A 21,258-nucleotide genomic window follows, 5' to 3' on the forward strand; every position below is an offset into this window, starting at 1 on the left:
CAAATTTTACAAAATTCCTGCAAAATTGCGCCTCTTTGGGAAATGGTAAAAATTTAACGTACAGGTGCATCTCCTAAAATTAGAATATCATCAAAAAGTTAATTTATTTCAGTAACTCAATTCACAAGGTAAAACTCGTATACTCTGCTCAAAAAAATTAAAGGAACACTTTGAAAACACATCAGATCTCAATGGGGAAAAATATCATGCTGGATATCTATAGTGATATGGACTGGGTAATGTGTTAGAAACTAAAGGATGCCACATCATTTGATGGAAATTAAAATCTTCAATCTACAGAGGGCTGAATTCAAAGACACCCCAAAAATCAAAGTGAAAAAAATGATGCAGCAGACTAGTTCATTTTGCTGAAATGTAATTGCAGCAACTCAAAATGGTACTCAGAAGTTTGTATGGCTCCCACGTGCTTGTACTGTATTCATGCCTGACAATGTTGGGGCATGCTCCTAATGAGATGACAGATGGTGCCCTGGGGTATTTCCTCCCAGATCTGGATCATCACTGAGCTCCTGAACAGACTAAGGCGCAACATGGCGGCATCGTATAGATGGGGGCCATTCAATGGTATCAATTCCTCCATCCTCCAGGAACTGGCTGCATATTCTCACCACATGAGGCCGGGCATTGTCGTGCACCAAGAGGAACCCATGACCCACTGCACCAGCTTAGGGTCTGACAATGGGTCCAAGGATTTCGTCTCGATACCTAATGGCAGTCAGGGTGCCATTGTCTTGCTTGTAGAGGTCTATGCGTCCCTCCATTGATATGCCAGACCATCACTGACCCTCCATCAAACCAGTCATGCTTAGCGATGTTACAGGCAGCATAACCTTCTCCACTGCTTCTCCAGACCCCTTCACATCTGTAGTATGTGCTCAGGGTGAACTTGCTCTCATTTGTGAAAAGCACAGGGCGCAAGTGGCGGACCTGCCAATTCTGGTGTTCAATGGCAAATGCCAACTGAGTTCCACGGTGCCGGACTGTGAGCACAGGGCCCACTAGAGGATGTCGGACCCTCAGGCCACCCTCATGAAGTCTGTTTCTGATTGTCTGGTCAGAGGCATTCACACCAGTGGCCTGCTGGAGGTTATTTTGTAGGTCTCTGGCAGTGCTCATCCTGTTCCTACTTGCACAAAGGAGCAGATACTGCTGATGGGTTAAGGACCTTCTACGGTCCTGTCCAGCTCTCCTAGAGTAACTGCCTCTCTCTGGAATCTTTCAATGCTTTTGAGACCGTACTGGGAGACCAAGCAAACCTTCTGGCAATGGCACGTATTGTATTGTATGTACCATCCTGCAGGAGTTGGATTGCCTGTGCAACCTCTATAGGGTCTGGGTATGGCATCATACTATCAATAGTGACACTGACCCTAGCCAAATGCAAGGCTAGTGAAAAACAGTCAGAAACGATGAGTAGGGAATCAAATGTCAGTGGCCTCCACCTGTAAAACCATTCATGTTTTGGAGGTCGTCTTATTGTTGCCCATCTAGTGCACCTGTTAATTTCATTAACACCAAAGCGGCTGAAACTGATTAACAACCCCTCTGCTAATTGACTGACTAGATCAATATCACAGAAGTTTAAATAACTTGATGCAATAAAAAGTTTTCCTTTAATTTTTTTGAGCAGTGTATTTTTTATAGATGCGTTACACACAGAGTGATATGTTTAAAGCATTTCTTTCTTTTACGTTTGATTATGGCTTACAACTAGTGAAAATCTAAATTTCTGTATCTCAGAAAAGTAGAAAATGACAAGACCAATAAAAAAAAAGTTTTTTTAATACAGAACTGTTGGATTACTGAAAATTATGTCCATGTACAGTAAAGTATGCAGTTAATACTTGGTAAGGGCTCCTTTTAAATCAATTACTGCATCAGTGTAGCGTGGCATGGAGGAGTCGATCAGTCTGTGGCACTGCTGAGGTGTTATGGAAGCCCAGGTTGCTTTGATTGTCTGCATTGTTGGGTCTGGTGTCACTCATCTTCCTCTTGACAATACCTCACAGATTCTCTATGGCAGGAGTACCCAAACTGTGGGTCGGGACCCACTGATGGGTCGCGAGCTGCGTTTAAGTGGGTCGCGATGAACCAGAAATCACTGAGCGGGTCTGCTTAAATTGTGCTGTGCGACCCCGCACACATTACAGAGAACCAGAGCAGTCAATTTGCGATGGAGTAAGGACCCTGCCCACACAGTTTACCGAGGCTAGTCTGCATTTCCCATGTGGAGGATATGTGAATCAGTGTGTATGTGGGCTGTTATGTAGGATATGTTCATGGGGGGCAGAGCAAGCTCCTCGGTCCTGCTGGCGGCAGTGGTGGTGGCGGCTAGACTGGCGTCGGGATTCTCTCAGCTGTAGCGGGCAGAGACGGCAGCCTCAGTGTCATAGGTGGACCAGGTGACCCGGCCGTGTCAGGAGTTCATGGCAGCTTCTGTGACCCCAGCAGATAATCTGAAGGAGAAGAGCCAGGACACTAAGACCAGCAGAGAGCTCCTCATCATGGAGACTCTGGGTGAGGTGTGCTGTGCCCTGGAGAGGGCAAACAGGCGCTTCAACTTCACTGTGGACCACTGGGAGAGGAAGGAGGGTGAGTGCCATATAGCCTTATATTTATTTATTGATCCCCTAATCAGTTTAGTTGCCCTTCTCTGGACTCTCTCCAGCTCCAACACATCCCTCCTGAGGCCCGCCGACCAGAACTGGACAGAATACTCCAGATGTGGTCGGACCAGAGTTTTATAAAGTGGAAGGATTATAGACTTATCTCTGGAATACATCCCTTTCTTATGCATGCACAAGCAGACAGATTTAGAGAGGGGGTGGGTCGCAATGTGTTTCCAAGGCCCTGCCTCCTCAGTCAGGCTAACCTGCCCCACACATGAGGACAGATCTATATACTGTCACGAGGAGGAAAATGAGCCGAAAACAAATGAAAATGGGCAGGGCCGGCCATCCCATTACCATGGACACGGAGGAGCAGCCCGAAGGCTATGGGGAGGGGGAGGAGCATTCACAAAAGCAGAGCTACCTGTAAAAACACGGAGAAAGGGTAAATATAAATAAATAGAATCTGATCATACGTAGCACAGTATGCTGCATTCCGACCAAAGCAGATGGTAGAAACTCTGAACAAGGAAATTCCTCTGAATTTTCCTCTGCAACTCTAAACAAGGAAAGTCCAAAGAAAAGAAGTAATAATAATAATAAAAAAAATTACAATGTAACAGCAGAGATAGTTTTAACAATGTCAGGATAAATATTTATAAATATAAAAGGATACATGCAAAAAACTATTATTTGAGACACATAATCATCAAATCTTCCAATGAGCAGTTTTTTCTCAATCGACAAAACCGGGCCTTGGAAAATTCTGTTTCCATTTTGGGTGGTGACAGCTTGTAAATTATAAGTATGAATTGCCCTCAGAGGGCTTAAAATGTGTTTTGGACACAATGCAGCCATCTGTATGGGACAGCTGAAGATCTAGAAAAACTAGGGACTTAGAATCACACACGTGTAAAGGAAATACCAAGCTTGTTATTGTTACAGTATTGGACAAATGGGGCAAGGGGAGAGGGGAGGGGCATCCCATGGGGGCATCCCATGATAAAGATACATAAAGATGGCCTAGGCTATAAGAAGATTGCCAAGACCCTAAAACTGAGCTGCAGCACGGTGGCCAAGACCATACAGTGGTTTAACAGGACAGGTTCCACTAAGAACAGGCCTCGCCATGGTCGACCAAAGATATTGAGTGCACGTGCTCAGCGTCCTATCCAGAGGTTGTCTTTGGGAAATAGACGTATGAGTGCTGCCAGCATTGCTGCAGAGGTTGAAGGGGTGGGGGGTCAACCTGTCAGTGCTCAGACCATACGCTCAGACCAGACTACTTTTGGACATTCCAGATTTTTAATAATCCTGTGTGACTTGGTGTACGGTAAAGAAAGAAAGGAATAGGATCTTAAGTACTCACCATAAAATCTTTTTCCATTGAGGGTCTGTGCTTATAGACTTTGCCCTCGGTACTGATTTGCTAACTGGAGCATGCTGGTTCTGGGTGTGTTATGCCCTATGGTCTGGCCTGTAGTTTTTTTTTTTTTTTTTTTCACAGTGTCTAATTTTCCTGTAGGCGACACTATTACCCAGTTATTCACAAATCCTGTGTCCCTCAGTAGATTCAGAGAAAGCTATTAGAGTGATTGAACCCCTGTTCAGTTTCTACTTCTGTGCAGGTAACCTTTAGAGAATTCCTGGAAAACAATGATACCGAAGTATCCACCCCCAGTGGGTTTTTGGGCAGCACAGTAAGTGGTACATCAAAAAATGTAGTTTGGATAAAAAATATATACTTTATTGACAAAATTACATACACATGATAAAATCCCACTAAGGTAAAACATGAAAGCTCCAGTGATCTCAGTAACAATAAATCTCAAAGTCTCATAGCATATTGTATCATTATGACAAAATGGTTAGCGCATCAACCCCAAAAATAGATGTTGGGGGAGCATACACACCGACGCGTTTCAACCTATAGAAGGTCTTCTTCAGGGGAACTGTATTGCCTAAAAAGAGCATATTGTAATTTACAATATGTTTACACAGCAAAACAGTAATATTTGTACCGATGTGTATTTCAACTTTACCATAAAGATGAGATTATTGAGAAGACGAAGAGCAGGTAAAAGTCATTATTGTATCCTCCACTTTCAGAGTATCCTCTGAAATACACATTGGTACAAATATTACTGTTTTGCTGTGTAAACATATTGTAAATTACAATGGGCTCTTTTTAGGCAATACAGTCCCCCTGAAGACCTCCTATAGGTTGAAACGCGTCGGGGTGTATGCTCCCCCAACATCTATTTATGGGGTTGATGCGCTAACCATTTTGTCATAATGATACAATATGCTATGAGACTTTGAGATTTATTGTTACTGAGATCACTGGAGCTTTCATGTTTTCCCTTAGTGGGATTTTATCAAGTGTATGTAATTTTGTCAATAAAGTATATATTTTTTATCCAAACTACATTTTTTGATGTACCACTTACTGTGCTGCCCAAAAACCCACTGGGGGTGGATACTTTGGTATCATTGTTTTCCAGTAATTATTACCGGGTGAGCAGCCACTCCACTTTTCCAGTGTTGTAGTTCTATTATATACCTTTAGAGAATTCTTCCTCCACTGACTGTAATAACCATTTTACCAGACAGGGAATGAGGGGAAATCTGCAATAGGGAACACAACACGTTGCATACATTGTAATTCTGCTTCCTGGACTCCCAAGAGCCCACCCACACACTATGGGAAGGTGAATGGCTCTTGGGAGTTATAATCAATAAAATCTGTCCTAGGGCACTCTTTGTATCCCTCATTCAAACAGCTGACCTGCAGGAATTTTGGAAACCAGGTGATGATATAGGGAGTAATGAAAGCTGTTTTTGCTACAGGAATAGGGTAAAAGAATTAAAGTGTTTCTAAACCCAAGAGCAAAGTTTGGCTATTTATAACATAAATAAAATCAAACAGATCCTGTGCTGAGTGACTAGGTGAATAATGTGAATATTAAAATGGTGAAAGCAGCTGAAAACACTTGATTATAGTAAATCAGACAATATAAAACACAAAATAGTGCAGCGCTATCAAAAATATGGTGCAAACCATACAAATATAAAATCATCAATAAGGTGTTAAATAAATAACACTAAGTGATAAAGTGAACAAGAAAGTCCATAAATTAATAATCGTGACTCTTCGGTGTCACCAACTAGTATGTTTATTGGAGGCGATCTGAGCATATACTCATAAGCATCTATAACTGGAGATACCGCAGTGATCGCGTGTCTGGGCCGCCATCGCTCGGGTATCGCTCTTAAAAACATGTTATACACATAAAATCACATTAAATCGTAACATTGCCATAAAAGACCTAAAATAGAATTAAAATAGAGTAAAAACTTTCAAAAATATTTTTAAAATGCATATAAAAACCAGATAAAAAAGATAAAAAATAGATAAATTTAGGATAAAATTAAGGATGAGTTTAAAACCGCCCCGGATAATCACTAGATATACTAATAAATATTGGGGTACTATCTGTCGCTAATAAAGCAGTCAAAATCTATATTTAACCCCCTGGGTGCCAGTACTTTGGCCTCATAAACCCAGAAGGACTCTCTTCTGCTTAACTGGCGAATATAGCCCGTGGTATATATATATCAAAGTGGCCGCTTACCAGAGATTAAGGCCTCCAACCTAATGGAATGGCCATACACACTTTGGATATCAAACCAGATAAATCATATCCTTCATAGTCCAGGGAAACCAGATATATTCCACTATATCATGTATCAACTTGCCTTCCTGTTGGCAGCTATCTTCTTTTATATTTATGACATAATATTGTATAAAACTGTTTCTTGTTTTTTTTTTATGTCTGTACCTTTAATGGTGTCTAAGTGAAATTATGCTGAAAGTGTGACTGTCTGACCCTTTTCCCACCCATGTAATTTTTTTTTCTGTTTGCTCCTTTGTGCTGTCCCTTTGTTGCTTTTCCCACTTTGTCCTTTCCTGGTTTTTCCATTCTGTTTGTTTCCTCCTCCAAAGATTACGCAGAACAGGTCCGCAGCCTGCAGAAGACGAAAGAAAAACTTGAGCTTGCTTTAGAAAAACACCAGGATTGTACGTATCTATGTAGTCCCGTTGTCCTTTGTGTGCTCTGTCCTACCATAACCATGCAATTTGTCTTTAGAACAATTACAGGAGCAGAAGTGGCCCAATACTCAGCTGTTATCATCCGTCTGAAATGGATAAATAAAAAAGCATTAGAGTAGCTAAATTGGCCATTCCTGGCAAAAAAATGATGCTCCATGCTTCTTTCCACTCTGCTTACAGACCAAAGCCTGAACACCTGGTCATTTGATGTTGGTTAAAGGAGAGGATCTGTCAATTTGAACTTGTGTTTCCCCTTCAACAGAGATCATATAAGACAGGGGTGTCAAACTCAATTTAATCGCGGGCCGCATCAGCATTATTGTTACCCTCAAAGGGCTGGTTATATCTGTAAGATTATATGTCCAGAGCACCCCATGCCCCCTTACACCCTTACATGAGATGTCAAGAGCTCCCCGCCATCATAGGTCAAGAGTCACCCACCCTTCCTTACATCACAATGCACCCCCCTTACCTTGTGTTACAGCCAGGAAGAAGATGCGGGTGGATCTGGGAAGAAGAAAGTGCAAGGTCTGGAGGAGGACCAGAGAAGGGCTGAAGTCAGCTTACAGAGTCTGCTGAATGCTGAGGGCAGAGACAAGGTGGTGTTGTAGCTGCACAGCGAGGTGCAGGATCTGTGGGAGTTCTGCCCTCCTCTCTGCTGCAGACTGCTGAGAGGGGGGTGGGGGTGGGCAAAGATGAGCCTTTCTGCGCACAGAGAATCACAGGATCTGGCAAAGAAGTTCTGTCTCCTCTGCTGCTGACTACGGAAACAAGGTGGGGCAGAGACAAGGGGGGTGCCGCAGTTGCAGGAGAGGTCCGAGGGCCACATGAAATGACCTGGGGGGCCGCATTCGGCCCACGGGCCTTGAGTTTGACACCTGTGATATAAGAGAAGGAAGCTGGAGCAGCATTCTCTCCAGGAAGGGTAAGTATGTCCGCTCCTCTAATTATTTACCCATCACAGCAGGACTGTTAACATTGCTTTATGTTACTTTTATGCTTTAAAAGTCCAGATAATCAAACACTAGTATTTCACTTATGGATGGGTACTTGCAGGCTGAGTCATCCTTTGGCTTTCTACATTGTCCATCTTTGAGATTCTGCCAGTATCCTAGGCTCTATTCAATTTGTCACAGTCTCGTTTTTTCTGCTCCAATTTCTATAATGTTAATACAAATCCTATAAAGAAAGAAAAACACTCATTATAGGTCTGGCAGAAGAGCATACTTTGTAATATGGATGCAGATTAGCCCTTTTGTAATGGGAGCTGGTAATGACTAATCTAGTCACTGGCCGCACAAAGCTGATGTATTTTTGATTAATGTTGCTTGGGCCCAAAAAAAAAAGAACCTGAGGTAAAGGAATACTGTAGGTGTTTCACATATACTATCATATCAAATGTAAACTGAAATCCTAGTGATTATCACCTACAGGCTTAGACCGTAAAAGAAAAGTGCAGCCAGTGAATATCTTGCACTTTTCTGAATTTAGCAAAGTGAGTTTTTTGGTTTCTATGGGATTATGCTGACAGCGATTTTTTTTTTTTTTTTTTTTTTTCATGCACTTTTTAACAAATATGGCGGTTAGTCTTTTCTCCATTTTCATGACACTGTCCCATTGTTCTGAATATGATTTTTTCCCTTTTATGGTCATAAACTAACACATTGTATAGTGTGTCAATTTTTTTTAAAAAGTCCTGTTTTTTTCTCTCTTGTCCATTGAGGGCAGGGCCGCTGATAGGGGGGGACCACCAGCCCTCTTGTAGGGGGCCCGAGCACACAGGGGGGCCCACACAGAGATGGGGATTAGTGATGGACAACAAATACAGAAATCTTCCTCCAGCACCTGAATCTGATCTGTCCCTCTCCCTGCTATCAGCTTTTATCTGCTGAGAAAGAGACAGTTGTCCCTTACTAATCCCCCTCCCTTGTGTGGGCCCCCCCAGCACTTATCTCTGCTCAGGAGTTTATTTGTAACTTTGTTTCTCTCTCTCTGATCACTGAACTCCAACTGACCAGCCTATATATTTTTCTCATCTCATCTTCTTTTTTATTTAACATAGTTTTTTTTTTTTTAGATTTAGCAGGAATTATGCGAGTTATGTTATATTTGTGTCTGCTAATAGTGATTTTGTTGTAATTTTAGCTAAATATATCTTTAATATTTTCTTGAGGGGGCCCTGCCAGGTAGTCTGTACGGGGCCCCGCGATTTCTAACAGCAGCCCTGATTAAGGGACATAAGAATCTTGAAAGCTTTTGGGTTACACTGCTTCCTACAGGAAGACTGGACATTGGAAAACATAAAAAAACTTTAGGCCTGCCCTGGATAAAATCTTTGACAGTCAGCATGATTCAGTTTGTTGTTAGTGTCGTTAGAAGGATGGATGTCCTAATCAGCTGTGCTGATTTAAGACTTACCGTATATACTAGAGTATAAGCCGAGGCCCCTACTTTTACCACAAAAAGATGGGAAAAATGATTGACTCGAGTATAAGCCTAGGGTGAGAATGCAGGATGGCGGGCATGGTTCAGGAGAATGCAGGGTGGCGGGCATGGTACAGGAGAATGCAGGGTGGCTGGCATGGTACAGGAGAATGCAGGGTGGCTGGCATGGTACAGGAGAATGCAGTGTGGCTAGCATGGTACAGGAAAATGCAGGGTGGCAGGCATGGTACAGGAGAATGCAGGGTTGCTGGCATGGTACAGGAGAATGCAGGGTTGCTGGCATGGTACAGGAGAATGCAGGGTGGCTAGCATGGTACAGGAGAATTCAGGGTGGCTGGCATGGTACAGGAGAATGCAGTGTGGCTGGCATGGTACAGGAGAATGCAGTGTGGCTGGCATGGTACAGGAGAATGCAGGGTGGCTGGCATGGTACGGGAGAATGCAGTGTGGCTAGCATGGTACAGGAGAATGCAGTGTGGCTGGCATGGTACAGGAGAATGCAGGGTGGCAAGCATGGTACAAGAGGATACGGAGTTGCGGGCATACTAGTGTGGCTGTGTTTCACTTAACTGTTCCAGAGGCGCTTTCATTTTAAAAATGGCGCCGCCCGGCGCCGACACGTCATTGCGCACGCGCCGCTGCCGCTCGGGAAAGCTGGTATATGTTCGGCTATTCCCGGCCCGTCCCGAGCGGCGGCGCATGCGCGATGACATGTATACGCCGGGCGGCGCCATTTTTAAATCTTAAACATGTCGGCCGGGAACTTTTTTTTTTTTGTTGACTCGAGTATAAGCCGAGGCGGACGTTTTCAGCACAAAAAAATGTGCTGAAAAACTCGGCTTATACTCGAGTATATACGGTAATCTGTTACATGTTAATAGCAACTTTTATATCTGGTCTGTTACCTGTGGAGGGCTTTTAATAGCTGTGGCACCAGCATAGGCTTGTCTAGTCTCTGAAGGCTCACTGTCATGTGAGTAGGGCCTTTCAGGTTGGGCACCTTTGGAGCACCCTCCCGTTCAGTCGCTTGAGAGTCAGTATATTCCCCTGTTCCCTCTGACATGCTGCAAAAGGATATAGTGTATATAACACCTTGCTCCTGCGCTCAGAATCAAACCTCCCCGACCACTCTTTTCCCCCTGACTCATATATGGCGTCTCGAATGGCTACGGCCTTGCTGCCCTATAGGACTGGGGTAGTCCGACAGGTACTGCAAACAAAAACAAAGAAGGGCGCACCAACCTAGCGCATTATCCTCAAAATAGGCTTTATTAATAGAACATTATCCTCATGGTAGCCTCCTTTTAGGCTGTACCATCTGCCCAACATTCTGTGGACCTGGAGCAAGCATGTTCCTTCTCACAACCTACCCATGCTCTTTCAACACTAGCAAGGAATTCCTTAACTCAGTGAATCTCAAGCCCAGCCCTAACAATGAATCTCAAGCACAGGCCTGGGGAAGGGAGTGTTCCATTCCCTCACAGTCCAGAGGAACGTGGTTGCCAATCGACGCCAAGCTCCCCATCAGCATCCTAACGCAGTTAGGTTGACTCTACAACATTGGCCCCCCTTTTCTATGAGGACATCCAACCAGGGTACAGGCAGATATTGCCACATTTGTGGCATACATCAACCATCAAGGGGGCACCAACAGTCATCATGCTGCCTTAGAAGTAGCAAACTAGATAATTATGGATTGAATCTCACTATCCAGTGATCTCTGATCCACATCCCAGGAGTGGAAACCCAGAAACTGAACTTGCTCAGCCACCACTGCCTGGATCAAGATGAATTAAGTCTTCACCCAGACATCTTTAATCTGATATGTTAGTCATCGAGGGACTCTGGATCCCCCAATGGCATCCTTGCCTCCAGATTCAACAAAAATGTCCCATTTATATCCAGGACCATTTAAATAAAGCAGCCTGTATTGACTAGAAAAAAAGGTCACCAGCCGAGACTCAGTGAAACTATACCAAAGCCTTCCCAGTACGCCTGCTTTTGCAGGCTTTGTTGTATTGTGACTGGCCACACCCAGAAAAAAATCTTCATTCTTTCCTAACATGATGCTTAGCAATATGCTATTGAGTAAGGGTTTCTAAAATGGGCAATCTCATTCCTAGAGCCTGCCATTATTATATTTTTTCATATGACAACACTGAAGAAATTACACTTTGCTACAATGTAAAGTAGTGAGTGTACAGCTTGTATAACAGTGTACATTTGCTGTCCCCTCAAAATAACTCAACACAATTTTTTAAATGTACAAAAATATCAGCCAATACCGATATCCAGTGGCCAAAATATCGCTATCTGCAACAAAAATCCAATATCGGTTGATCACTAGTGTGTGTGTCTGTGTGTGTTTGTGTATCTATTTGTGCATATATACACTTCTCACAAAAGTGAGTACTCCCTTCACTTTTTTGTATTTTATATCTCTTCATGTGACAACACTAAAGAAATGAAACTTTGCCATAATGTAAAGTAGTGAGTGTACAGCTTGTATAACAGTGTAAATTTGCTGTCCCCTCAAAATAACTCAACACACAGCCATTAATGTCTAAACCCCTGGCAACAAAAGTGAGTACACCCCTAAGTAATAATCTCCAAATTGGGCCCAAAGGGTCAATATTTTGTGTGGCCTCCATTATTTTCCAGCACTGCCTTAACCTTCTTGGGCATGGAGTTCACCAGAGCTTCATAGGTTGCCACTGAAATCCTCTTCTACTCCTCCATGACAATATCACGGAGCTGGTGGATGTTAGAGACCTTGCGCTCCTCCACCATTTATTTGAGGATGCTCCACAGATGCCCAATACGGTTTATAATCTTTTTTTCAGATCCTCAGAGAGTTCTTTGCCATGAGGTGCCATGTTGAACTTCCAGTAACCAGTATGAGAGAGTGAGAGTGATCACACCAAATTTACCACACCTGCCCCCCATTCAACCCTGTAACACTAACAAGTCACATGACATTGGGGAGGGAAAATGGCTAATTGGGCCCAATTTGGACATTGTCACTTAGGGGTGTACTCACTTTTGTGGCCAGCAGTTTAGTCATTAATGGCTGCTTGTTGAGTTATTTTGAGGGGACAGCAAATTTACACTGTTATACTAACTGTACCCTCACTATTTTACATTGTAACAAAGTGTAATTTATTCAGTGTTGTCACATGAAAAGATATAATAAAATATTTACAAAAATGTGAGGAGTGTATTCACTGTGTATATATGTGTATATACACATACTCGACATATATATATATTTGCACACACTATATTACCAAAAGTATTGGGGCACATGAACTTTTGTGGAATCTAAGTCTGTAGGATTCAGTATTAAGTTGGCCCACCCTTTGCAGCTATAACAGCTTCAACTCTTCTGGGAAGGCTGTCCACAAGGTTTAGGAGTGTGTCTATGGGAACGTTTGACCATTTTTCCAGAAGCACATTTGTGAGGTTAGGCACCAATGTTGGAGAGAAGGCCTGGCTCGCAGTATGGTCGGGACTCTGTACAGACCAGTCAAGTTCCTCTATCCCAAACTTGCTCGCTCATGTCTTTATGGACCTTGTTTTGTGCACTTGTCCAAATCATTCGATGATCTGGTGGGCAGTGGATTGCGGGGGCATCTGACACGGGCATAACCTGGCGGACACTTTGTGGTTATCTCTCTTGGACAGCTTTAGGAGATGCTCCATTTATAATATGTGCATCTGTTAGCTGGATGACGGGGCCCCATTTAATCTCCTATCACACATCACTTTACAAATGGCCCAGTGAAACCACTATTGGTTATCAAGTAAGGCTACCATGCTTGGAAATGTAACTATATCGTTTTGCACTACTATCTCTGTCCGTGATGATCCCCACCACCTGTTTGTGGGACTTGGTGCCCCTGTGCATACCCCCAGACTATACTCTGCTGTGCTCATATGATCCACTGCAATATTTGTGGCTCAACCCTGCCCTACCGGGTCCTGAAGAAGCGGTGTTACTGGCAAAACGTTGACCTGCCAGATTGGGTTACCATAAGCACATAGCTCTACAAGTGATGTTATGCTTTGTTACCTACAATTATGGTCTTCCGGTACCTCAGTAGAGACTGTGTATGCATTTTGTTGATGGATCTATTTTAGGGTTGTATGCCTTGTTTATAAGTTTTGTACAATAAAATCAATATTTCTTACGTCCTCCGACAGTCGCCGCCTCTTCATATTCGTCACATATGGGGTATTAGACTTTGCTCCGAAGGAGTAGCTAGGCAACAGAATATGTTAACATTAAAGCTTTTAACATATCCCACCCTCAAGGGGTGGTCCCCTCAGTCAATACCCTCCTACTTCCTGCAACCATATCTCAGTTTTAATGTCTAGCTTGTCAGGAGTGGCTGGCTCTCTCTGTGCTGGGGCTTTGTGTCCCAGACTTTCTTCTTTTTTGATTTTTTGTTTGAGTTTTCTCTCTACCTTTACTTAGCTGTTCTTTTTGTCAGCGTTAGTTAGTTCTTCGGATGAAGAGGATCATGCGGGCTGGGTCTCGGGCTGATCCCCCTGGTCGCAGGTCGTGGGTCAGTGGCTTCCCAGCCTGCCATCGAGCGTTCAGCCAGGTAACGCTCCTGGCACAGTGAACGACCCATCCCTGTTCGGTGCAGGGATGATTGGTGAGATGGCTACCTCACTGGACGCTGTGCGGTTTCTTAACCCCCATTCTGTGCGTCTTGTATGCGACTCTCCCTGCCTCATGTGCAGCGGCTTGTTCGCCTGTGCGGGTCCCCCACGCCATTGTGAGGTAAGTGTATCTATGTGGGGACCTGTCTGTCTGGGGGGGTGTCAGTCTGGGACTGTGTAACCTGCCTCTATTCACACTGTTTGTCTCCCTATCTCTCGGCTGCATGCTGTGGGCTGCAAAAGGGGGGGGGGAGCTGTGTGACACTGTGTGTGTCAGCCTTGTCAGTGTGTGCAGCTGTGTGCTGTGAGGCATGTTTTGTGGCATGTTTGGGCACTATACAGCGATCGCTGCGGCGATCTCACATGTTGTTTTTATACATGGATGACATGTGTGTTTTACTGTACTGTGGAGCGGCGGTTTCGGCGCCAAACGGCGCCATTTTGCCTACACTCTCTCCGGCCGCAGGTTCTACATGCATGGCGGCCATTTTCTTGTAGCCTCCCATAGGCTTTCATAGAGCGCCCTGGCAGCATCACTTCCTCTTCTCCAGGAACACCGATCGAGGCAGCAGCAGCGGCGAGGGTCTCCTCAGGTTATATCCTTCCTATCCATTGCCTGTGTCAGTTTTATTGTCCCTGTGGGGGTCTCATTGTGCTTGTGTGTGGTGCGGTGGGCTGCGCTCGCCGCGCTTGTTAAAGGGGCAGTTAACCCTTTATTATCCGGCATTTGTTATAGGGGCAATGGATTCTCAGGAGGGCAAATTTCCTACCGCCTTGGTGGAAAGCCAGGGGACCGCTGTTTCCCCCCCAGGGGGGGATTTAGCCTCTATTGTGGCTGGCCTTGCTGCTCAGGTGCAGATGCTGGTGGCTGCTCCAATCTACTAAAAGACCCAGAGTTGCTCTTTCCTCTGATTCTGAGGGTGAAGGTGATGGGGCTGTTATGGCGGAGGCCTCCTTATCGGGGTCCCGCTCCTCCCTGGATCTAGTGGGGTCTGAGGTGGAAGCTGAAGTTGAAGGGGTTGATAATTCTCCCCCTGGCTCGCCTGAAGAGCTTGCAATCATGGATGAATTGATTGCTTCCATAAAGCAAACGCTGCGTTTGCAGGATGAAGTGTGTCCCCCCGCTGCCTTGGCGGCTTATGGGACGCAGAGAAAACGCAGGACGCCGCAGGGTTTTCCCTGCAATGATGATTTTCAGCGCGCTGTTAAGGAACAATGGCGCAATCTGCGCAAACCTTTTGCTGTACCTAGTAGGTTCAAGCTGCGTTATCCTTTCTCGCCTTCCACTGATGAAAGGTGGTGTGTGCCTCCCCCAGTGGATCACGCAATTGCGGTTTTAAACAAATCCACTGCGATTCCTGCAGAGGATTCCCCTGTGTTCCGTGATGCCACGGATAGGAGATTGGAGTCTCTTGCCCGTCATACTTATTCTGTTACGGGTTCTATGCTTAAGGCTCTGTTTGCTTCTCTCATGGCGGCCCAGGCGATCGCAAGTTGGACGCAGATGCTTAGGCGCGTCCTAGTGGCCGATTCGGCCTCACCGGCGACCCTGGACATGGTGGATCAAATCCACCAGGGTGTCATGTATCTGTGTGATGCGGACTTGGACCTAGTTCCGTTGGCTGCACGTGTGCACAGCGTGGCGGTGTTGTCTCGCCGCCTGGTTTGGTTGAAATGTTGGTCGGTGGACCAGTCTTCACGTAAGACCTTAGCCAATCTGCCTTATGATGGGTCTCGCCTTTTTGGGGAGTCCTTGGATGTGTTGATTAAGGGGATCACCGGAGGTAAGAGCACTCTCTTGCCCCATTTCCCCAAGGCTAAGGGGGCTTCTGGGAAGAAGCATGCTAATTTTCGGCCCCCTCAGGGGTCCTTTCGTGCCTTTCGGTCGCACTACAAGGGCAAACCGTTCAAAGGTCAAGGCTCTCAGCAGAAGCCCTGGTCTGGTAAACAGAAGTCCGGTCAATCCGGATCCGCAGCCCATAACAGTGCGGCCTGAAGGGGCGCCCTCACCCAGTTTTGGGGTGGGGGGACGCTTGCTCGGTTTTCTTCAGCCCTGGCTGGCCCGCGTGCGGGACAGATGGGTTCAGGAGATCGTTCGATCTGGTTACAAGATCGAGTTTCTCTCTCGGCCGGAGAGCAGATTTTTTCCCTCAAATCTTCAACTGTCTCCAGAGCGTTTACGGGACCTGCACCTGGCGGTGCGGGACCTGAGGGCTCAGGGAGTGGTAGTTCCGGTGCCTCATCGGGACAGATTTCGGGGGTTTTATTCCAATCTGTTCACCGTGCCCAGAAAGGAAGGCAAGGTTCGTCCAATTCTGGACTTGAAGGCTCTGAACCGCTCTGTGCGGGTTCGCAAGTTCCGCATGGAATCCCTGCAGTCGGTGGTGGCTGCCTTGGTTCCGGGGGAATTCATGGCCTCCATCGATTTTGAAGGATGCGTATCTTCACATCCCCATTTTCGAGGGTCACCAGAGGTACCTTCGATTTGCCATTGCGGAGGATCACTACCAGTTTGTGGCGTTGCCTTTTGGTCTCGCCTCGGCTCCGCGGGTCTTCACCAAGGTGCTTGCACCGGTTCTGGCATTGTTGAGGGCCCAGGGCATTTCTGTCCTGGGGTATCTGGACGACATTCTGGTTCGGTCTGCGACCAGCCAGGGTCTGGAGAAGGTCCTGTCTGTCACGATGCAAACTCTGCAGGAGTTTGGTTGGACGATAAATTTTCCAAAGTCGACGCTGAGTCCGTCGGTTCGTCTTCCCTACCTGGGAATGATTCTGGACTCGGTGCAGGCGAAGGTCTTCCTGCCCGAAGACAAACTCAGAACTCTTCAGGAGGAAGTCAGGTCCCTCAGGGACGTTCCGCACTCGTCTCTGCGGACGTGCATGAGATGTCTGGGATTGATGGTCTCGGCCTTCGAGGCGATTCCCTTCGCCCAGTTTCACACGCGGGGTCTCCAAGCGGAGATCCTGTCCATGTGGGACGGGCGACCTCAATCTCTGGATCTTCAAATCTCGTTGAGTCATCGCACCAGAAGAGACCTTCTGTGGTGGCTCCAGTCCCCGATGGTGTCCGGGGGCAAGTCGTTTCGTCCTATCTCGTGGACGGTAATCACCACGGATGCCAGCCTGTTGGGCTGGGGTGGTGTTCTGGGCGTTCTGTCCGCCCAGGGGACTTGGTCGGAGGGGGAGTCCTCCCTTCCGATCAACATTCTGGAATTGCGTGCGATAAATCTCTGTCTTCATCGCTGGACGGACCGGCTGCAGGGCTGCCCGGTTCGGGTGCAGACGGACAATGCCACGGCGGTGGCCTACATCAACCACCAAGGGGGCACCAGGAGTGCCCGAGCGGCTCGAAGTGGCCGACATTCTGTCCTGGGCCGAGGCTCATGTCCCGGCGATCACATTCCGGGGGTGGAGAACTGGCAGGCGGACTATCTGAGTCGCCAGACCCTGGATCAGGGGGAATGGTCTCTCCACCCGGCTGTCTTCCAGATGTTGTGCGCGAAGTGGGGTCTTCCAGAGGTGGACCTGTTCGCGTCTCGTCTCAACAACAAGGTGAGAAGGTTCGTGGCAAGGACGCGCGACCCTCGGGCAGACGCGTCGGACGTGTTAGTGGCCCCGTGGCATCAGTACAGGCTGATGTACGCGTTTCCACCGATTCAGTTGCTGTCCAGGTTCCTTCGCAGGTTACACTCGGAACGCAGCACGGTGATTCTTGTGGCACCGGACTGGCCTCGCCGGTCCTGGTACGCAGACCTCGTGAATCTGGCGGTCGACGCCCCGTGGCGTCTGCCTCTTCGAGACGATCTCCTGTCTCAAGGACCGATATACCATCCTGCTTTACAGTCGCTGGCTTTGACGGCCTGGCTGTTGAGACCGAGGTCCTGAGGGAGAAGGGTCTCTCCCCAGAGGTCGTTCATACCTTGATCAACGCGAGGAAGTCTTCCTCGGGGAAGGTTTATTACCGTACTTGGAAGGCCTATTTCCCTAAAACGTCTTTCAGGACAGCACCTTAGAGAGATGGCTCCTCCCTCTCCTCATCAGGAAACACCCCATCCACCAGATTTTAAAAGGAGGCTTCTCCCACCATTCATCAGTTTTTGTGTTTCCTCCGGCCGAGGAACACCTCTGTGGGGAGCTGGGCTCTTAAGGTGCTATCCTGAGAGACCGGGCTTCCTACGTCCACCTACCCTTTTTTGGAGACGGTTGCTTCTCCCATTCACGCGACCGACTGCAGTGCATGGGCTCCTTCTTCCTCTTCAGTGCTCTAGGCTGAGTCAGGACCCCGCAGAGCACAGCCCTGGGAAGGCATCTTGGAGGAGCGGAACGATTTTTCTTAGGCTTCCGCCGCCTTTTTTTCAAATTTGCCGCCATTTCTCCGGATCGAGTGACGCTCGTCCGGACCGGAAGTGAGGTTCCGGAAAGGGCAGCGTTCTGCAGGGGGCGTATGGCGTCATTTCCGCCGGACGCAGAGGAAGAAGGGAGGAGCAAGCTGGTGCCTTATTCCGGATCCGGTCCAGTGCAGGTGCGCTTTGGTCTCCGGAACCGGTACTGAAGCCACGGGTGATACCGCTGCCAAGCGATGGAAGCTTCTTCAGCGAGTGGGACAGGCACAGGCACCAGTAAGGCCCAGGTAAGGGGTATCTTTATATGGCCTATCTTACTGTGGGGTCTCTCTCCATCCCTTTTATCTTTCCCCCCGGTGGCTGGGGGCCTGTCAGGGCACATGGGACTTCCCTTTAAATGTCTTTCTGTGCACCTTTGGTGGCCCTGAGGATCAGGCTGACTTTTAAGAAGCATGTGTATGTTTTCCCATTCATGTCTTCCAGGCTAAAAGCTCTGAAACTGTTTTCAAGAGAAAGTGTCCTTCATGCAAAGCAAAGTTGTCGGAAAGTTGGAAAAAGACACTTTGCCAGGGATGTATTGATGCACTAGTAAAGGAAGAAGCATCTGCAGTTTGTGGCGATTTAGTCGCATCTGTGAGGAAGGAATTGGATGCTACCATCCAATCTTTTCGGTCATCCCTACAGGACCCTGCCCTGAGTCAGCCATCAGCCTCACTGTCCTCTCAGGGTTCACAATTGGTTCCTTCGGTGGGGACAGAAGGGGTTCCTTCCACCCAAGGAGATAATTCCCCCTCACATTCCAAGGAGGATTCAGAGGAAGAAGAGGAGGGAGGGGCACAAAGCAGGCCCACTAAATACAAACTATCCTTAGAGCAAGTGGATGGTCTCCTGAGGGCAGTTTACATCACCCTGGGTCTAGAGGAGGAAAAGAAGGAACTGTCCCTACATGACAAAATGTATGCAGGCTTGGAAGAGCCTAAGGGCCGTATCTTCCCAGTGCATCAGACCATCTCAGATGCAATAAAACATGAGTGGGCTGATCCGGAAAAGAAAACCTTCTTCCCTAAAGCCTTTAAAAGGCGATTTCCTTTTGATGAGGACCCAGGAGCTCCCTGGAATAAGATGCCAAAGATTGATGCAGCCTTCTCCCAGGTTTCTAGGTCAACAGACCTAGCATTTGAAGACATGGGAATCCTGAGGGATCCCATGGATAAGAAGATGGACCAGCAACTTAAGAGATCCTGGCAATCCATCATGGGGAGTCTGAAACCTGCCATGGCAGTAACCTGTGTGTCCAGGAATCTGGAATACTGGCTTAGCCAGCTAAAAGCACACATCACAGCAGATTCACCTAAACAGGAAATTTTGGATTCCTTTTCCACGCTCTCCACGGCCATAGCCTTCATTGCTGACGCTTCAGCAGAGTCAGTGAAGACAGCAAGATCTGCAGCTTTATCCAACTCAGCCAGAAGGGCTCTTTGGTTAAAGACATGGCCTGGAGATACAGCTTCTAAAAATAAGCTGTGTGGACTTCCTTTTCAAGGGGATCTACTATTCGGGCCTGGGCTAGACTCTGTTCTAGATAGAACAGCAGACAAAAAGAAGTCTTTTCCTGTGAAGAAGAAACAGGCAGCAAAGAAGCTTTTTCGACCTCAAAAAGCTCAGCAAAATAGCAGACCCCAGGAGAAGAGAAGAAACTGGTCGACACAAAAACCCAAAGGGAAAGGAGGTGTTCTCTTCCATCCTCCTGTGTCAACCAACAAAACACAATGACAAGACATTGCCGGTGGGAGGAAGATTGAGGGAATTCCTCCCCTATTGGGCAGCCATAACAGAAAATCAATACATTCTGGGTATGCTGTCCCAAGGCTACAACATAGAGTTTTCAGAGACGCCACCCGAAAGGTTCTTTGTCACAAACCTCCCAAGAGATGCAGAAAAAGCCCTGGCTATGATGGACCTGTTAAAGGACCTGAGGCGACAGGGAGTTGTCTGTCCAGTTCCAGTGGAGGAACAACATCAGGGATTTTATTCCCACATATTTTTGATAAAGAAACCATCGGGGGATTTTCGTCTTATACTGAATCTGAAACCATTAAACAGGTCAGTTCTGTACAAAAAGTTTCGAATGGACTCAATTCTTACAGTCAGAACCCTGTTAACAAAAGGATGCTTCATGGCATCAATCGACTTAAGGGATGCTTACCTACATATCCCTATTGCCCCTCGCTCACAGAGATTCCTAAGGTTGGCAGTAAATCTGGGAAAGGAAATGCTCCATATCCAATTCAAAGCACTCCCTTTCGGGCTATCATCCTCCCCTCGTATTTTTACGAAGGTAATGGCAGAGTGTCTAGCTCCCCTCCGCCTTCAGGGAATCTCTGTGGTGCCTTACCTGGACGACCTGCTTTTCTTTGCCCCGTCAAAGGAAAAACTTCAAGAGGACCTGCACAAGGCAAGAGGTCATCTAGAAGCTCTGGGATGGATAGTGAACATCAAGAAATCGAATCTCACACCGGCTCAGCGGGTTCAGTTCCTAGGTTTTCAGTTATGCTCTGTGGAACAAAGAATCTTCCTACCAGAAGACAAACAGGTCAAAATACAGAATTTGGTAGCAAGGCTACAAACAAATCAGTGGTGGTCGATCAGAGAGATCATGTCAGTCCTTGGAAACCTGACTGCATCAATTCCAGCTGTCCAATGGGCAAGGCTGCATTTTCGACCACTCCAATATTTCCTCCTCAGAATCTGGGATCACAATCCAGAGACTTTGGACTTAAAGGTAAAAATCCCCACCAAGGTCAAGAGGTCCCTTTGGTGGTGGAGAAATCGGATAACCTTGTCTCAGGGTTTGGCCTGGTCCTTCCCGGCAGACCAGAGGTTAACAACGGATGCCAGCAGGTGGGGGTGGGGAGCCCACTGGAACCAAAACCTGGCACAGGGGGTTTGGTCTCAGACCGAGACAAGAAAATCCTCAAATTGGAAGGAATTAAAGGCAGTCGGCCTAGCCCTAACTGCCTTCTCTCAAAATCTTCAGGGGACTCATGTTCAAGTCCTT

General features: G+C 46.8%; 1 protein-coding gene across 3 annotated transcripts in view; it reads left to right on the forward strand.

Annotated features, from left to right (window-relative positions):
* Positions 1–21,258, forward strand: part of GOLGA1 (golgin A1) — a 205,792-nt gene that overhangs the window by 15,909 nt on the left and 168,625 nt on the right. For 2 of the 3 annotated variants that reach the window (XM_082262615.1, XM_082262617.1), the window contains exon 3: positions 6,637–6,711. The exons of the other annotated variant lie outside the window; for it this stretch is intronic. In XM_082262615.1, coding sequence (XP_082118741.1) covers positions 6,637–6,711 — 75 coding nt within the window. The remainder of the gene's footprint in view (positions 1–6,636; positions 6,712–21,258) is intronic. 3 annotated transcript variants of the gene reach the window in all.

Source organism: Pelophylax lessonae (genome assembly GCF_965119305.1).
Source record: "Pelophylax lessonae genome assembly, chromosome: 7".
NCBI classification, from domain to species: Eukaryota; Metazoa; Chordata; class Amphibia; order Anura; family Ranidae; genus Pelophylax; species Pelophylax lessonae.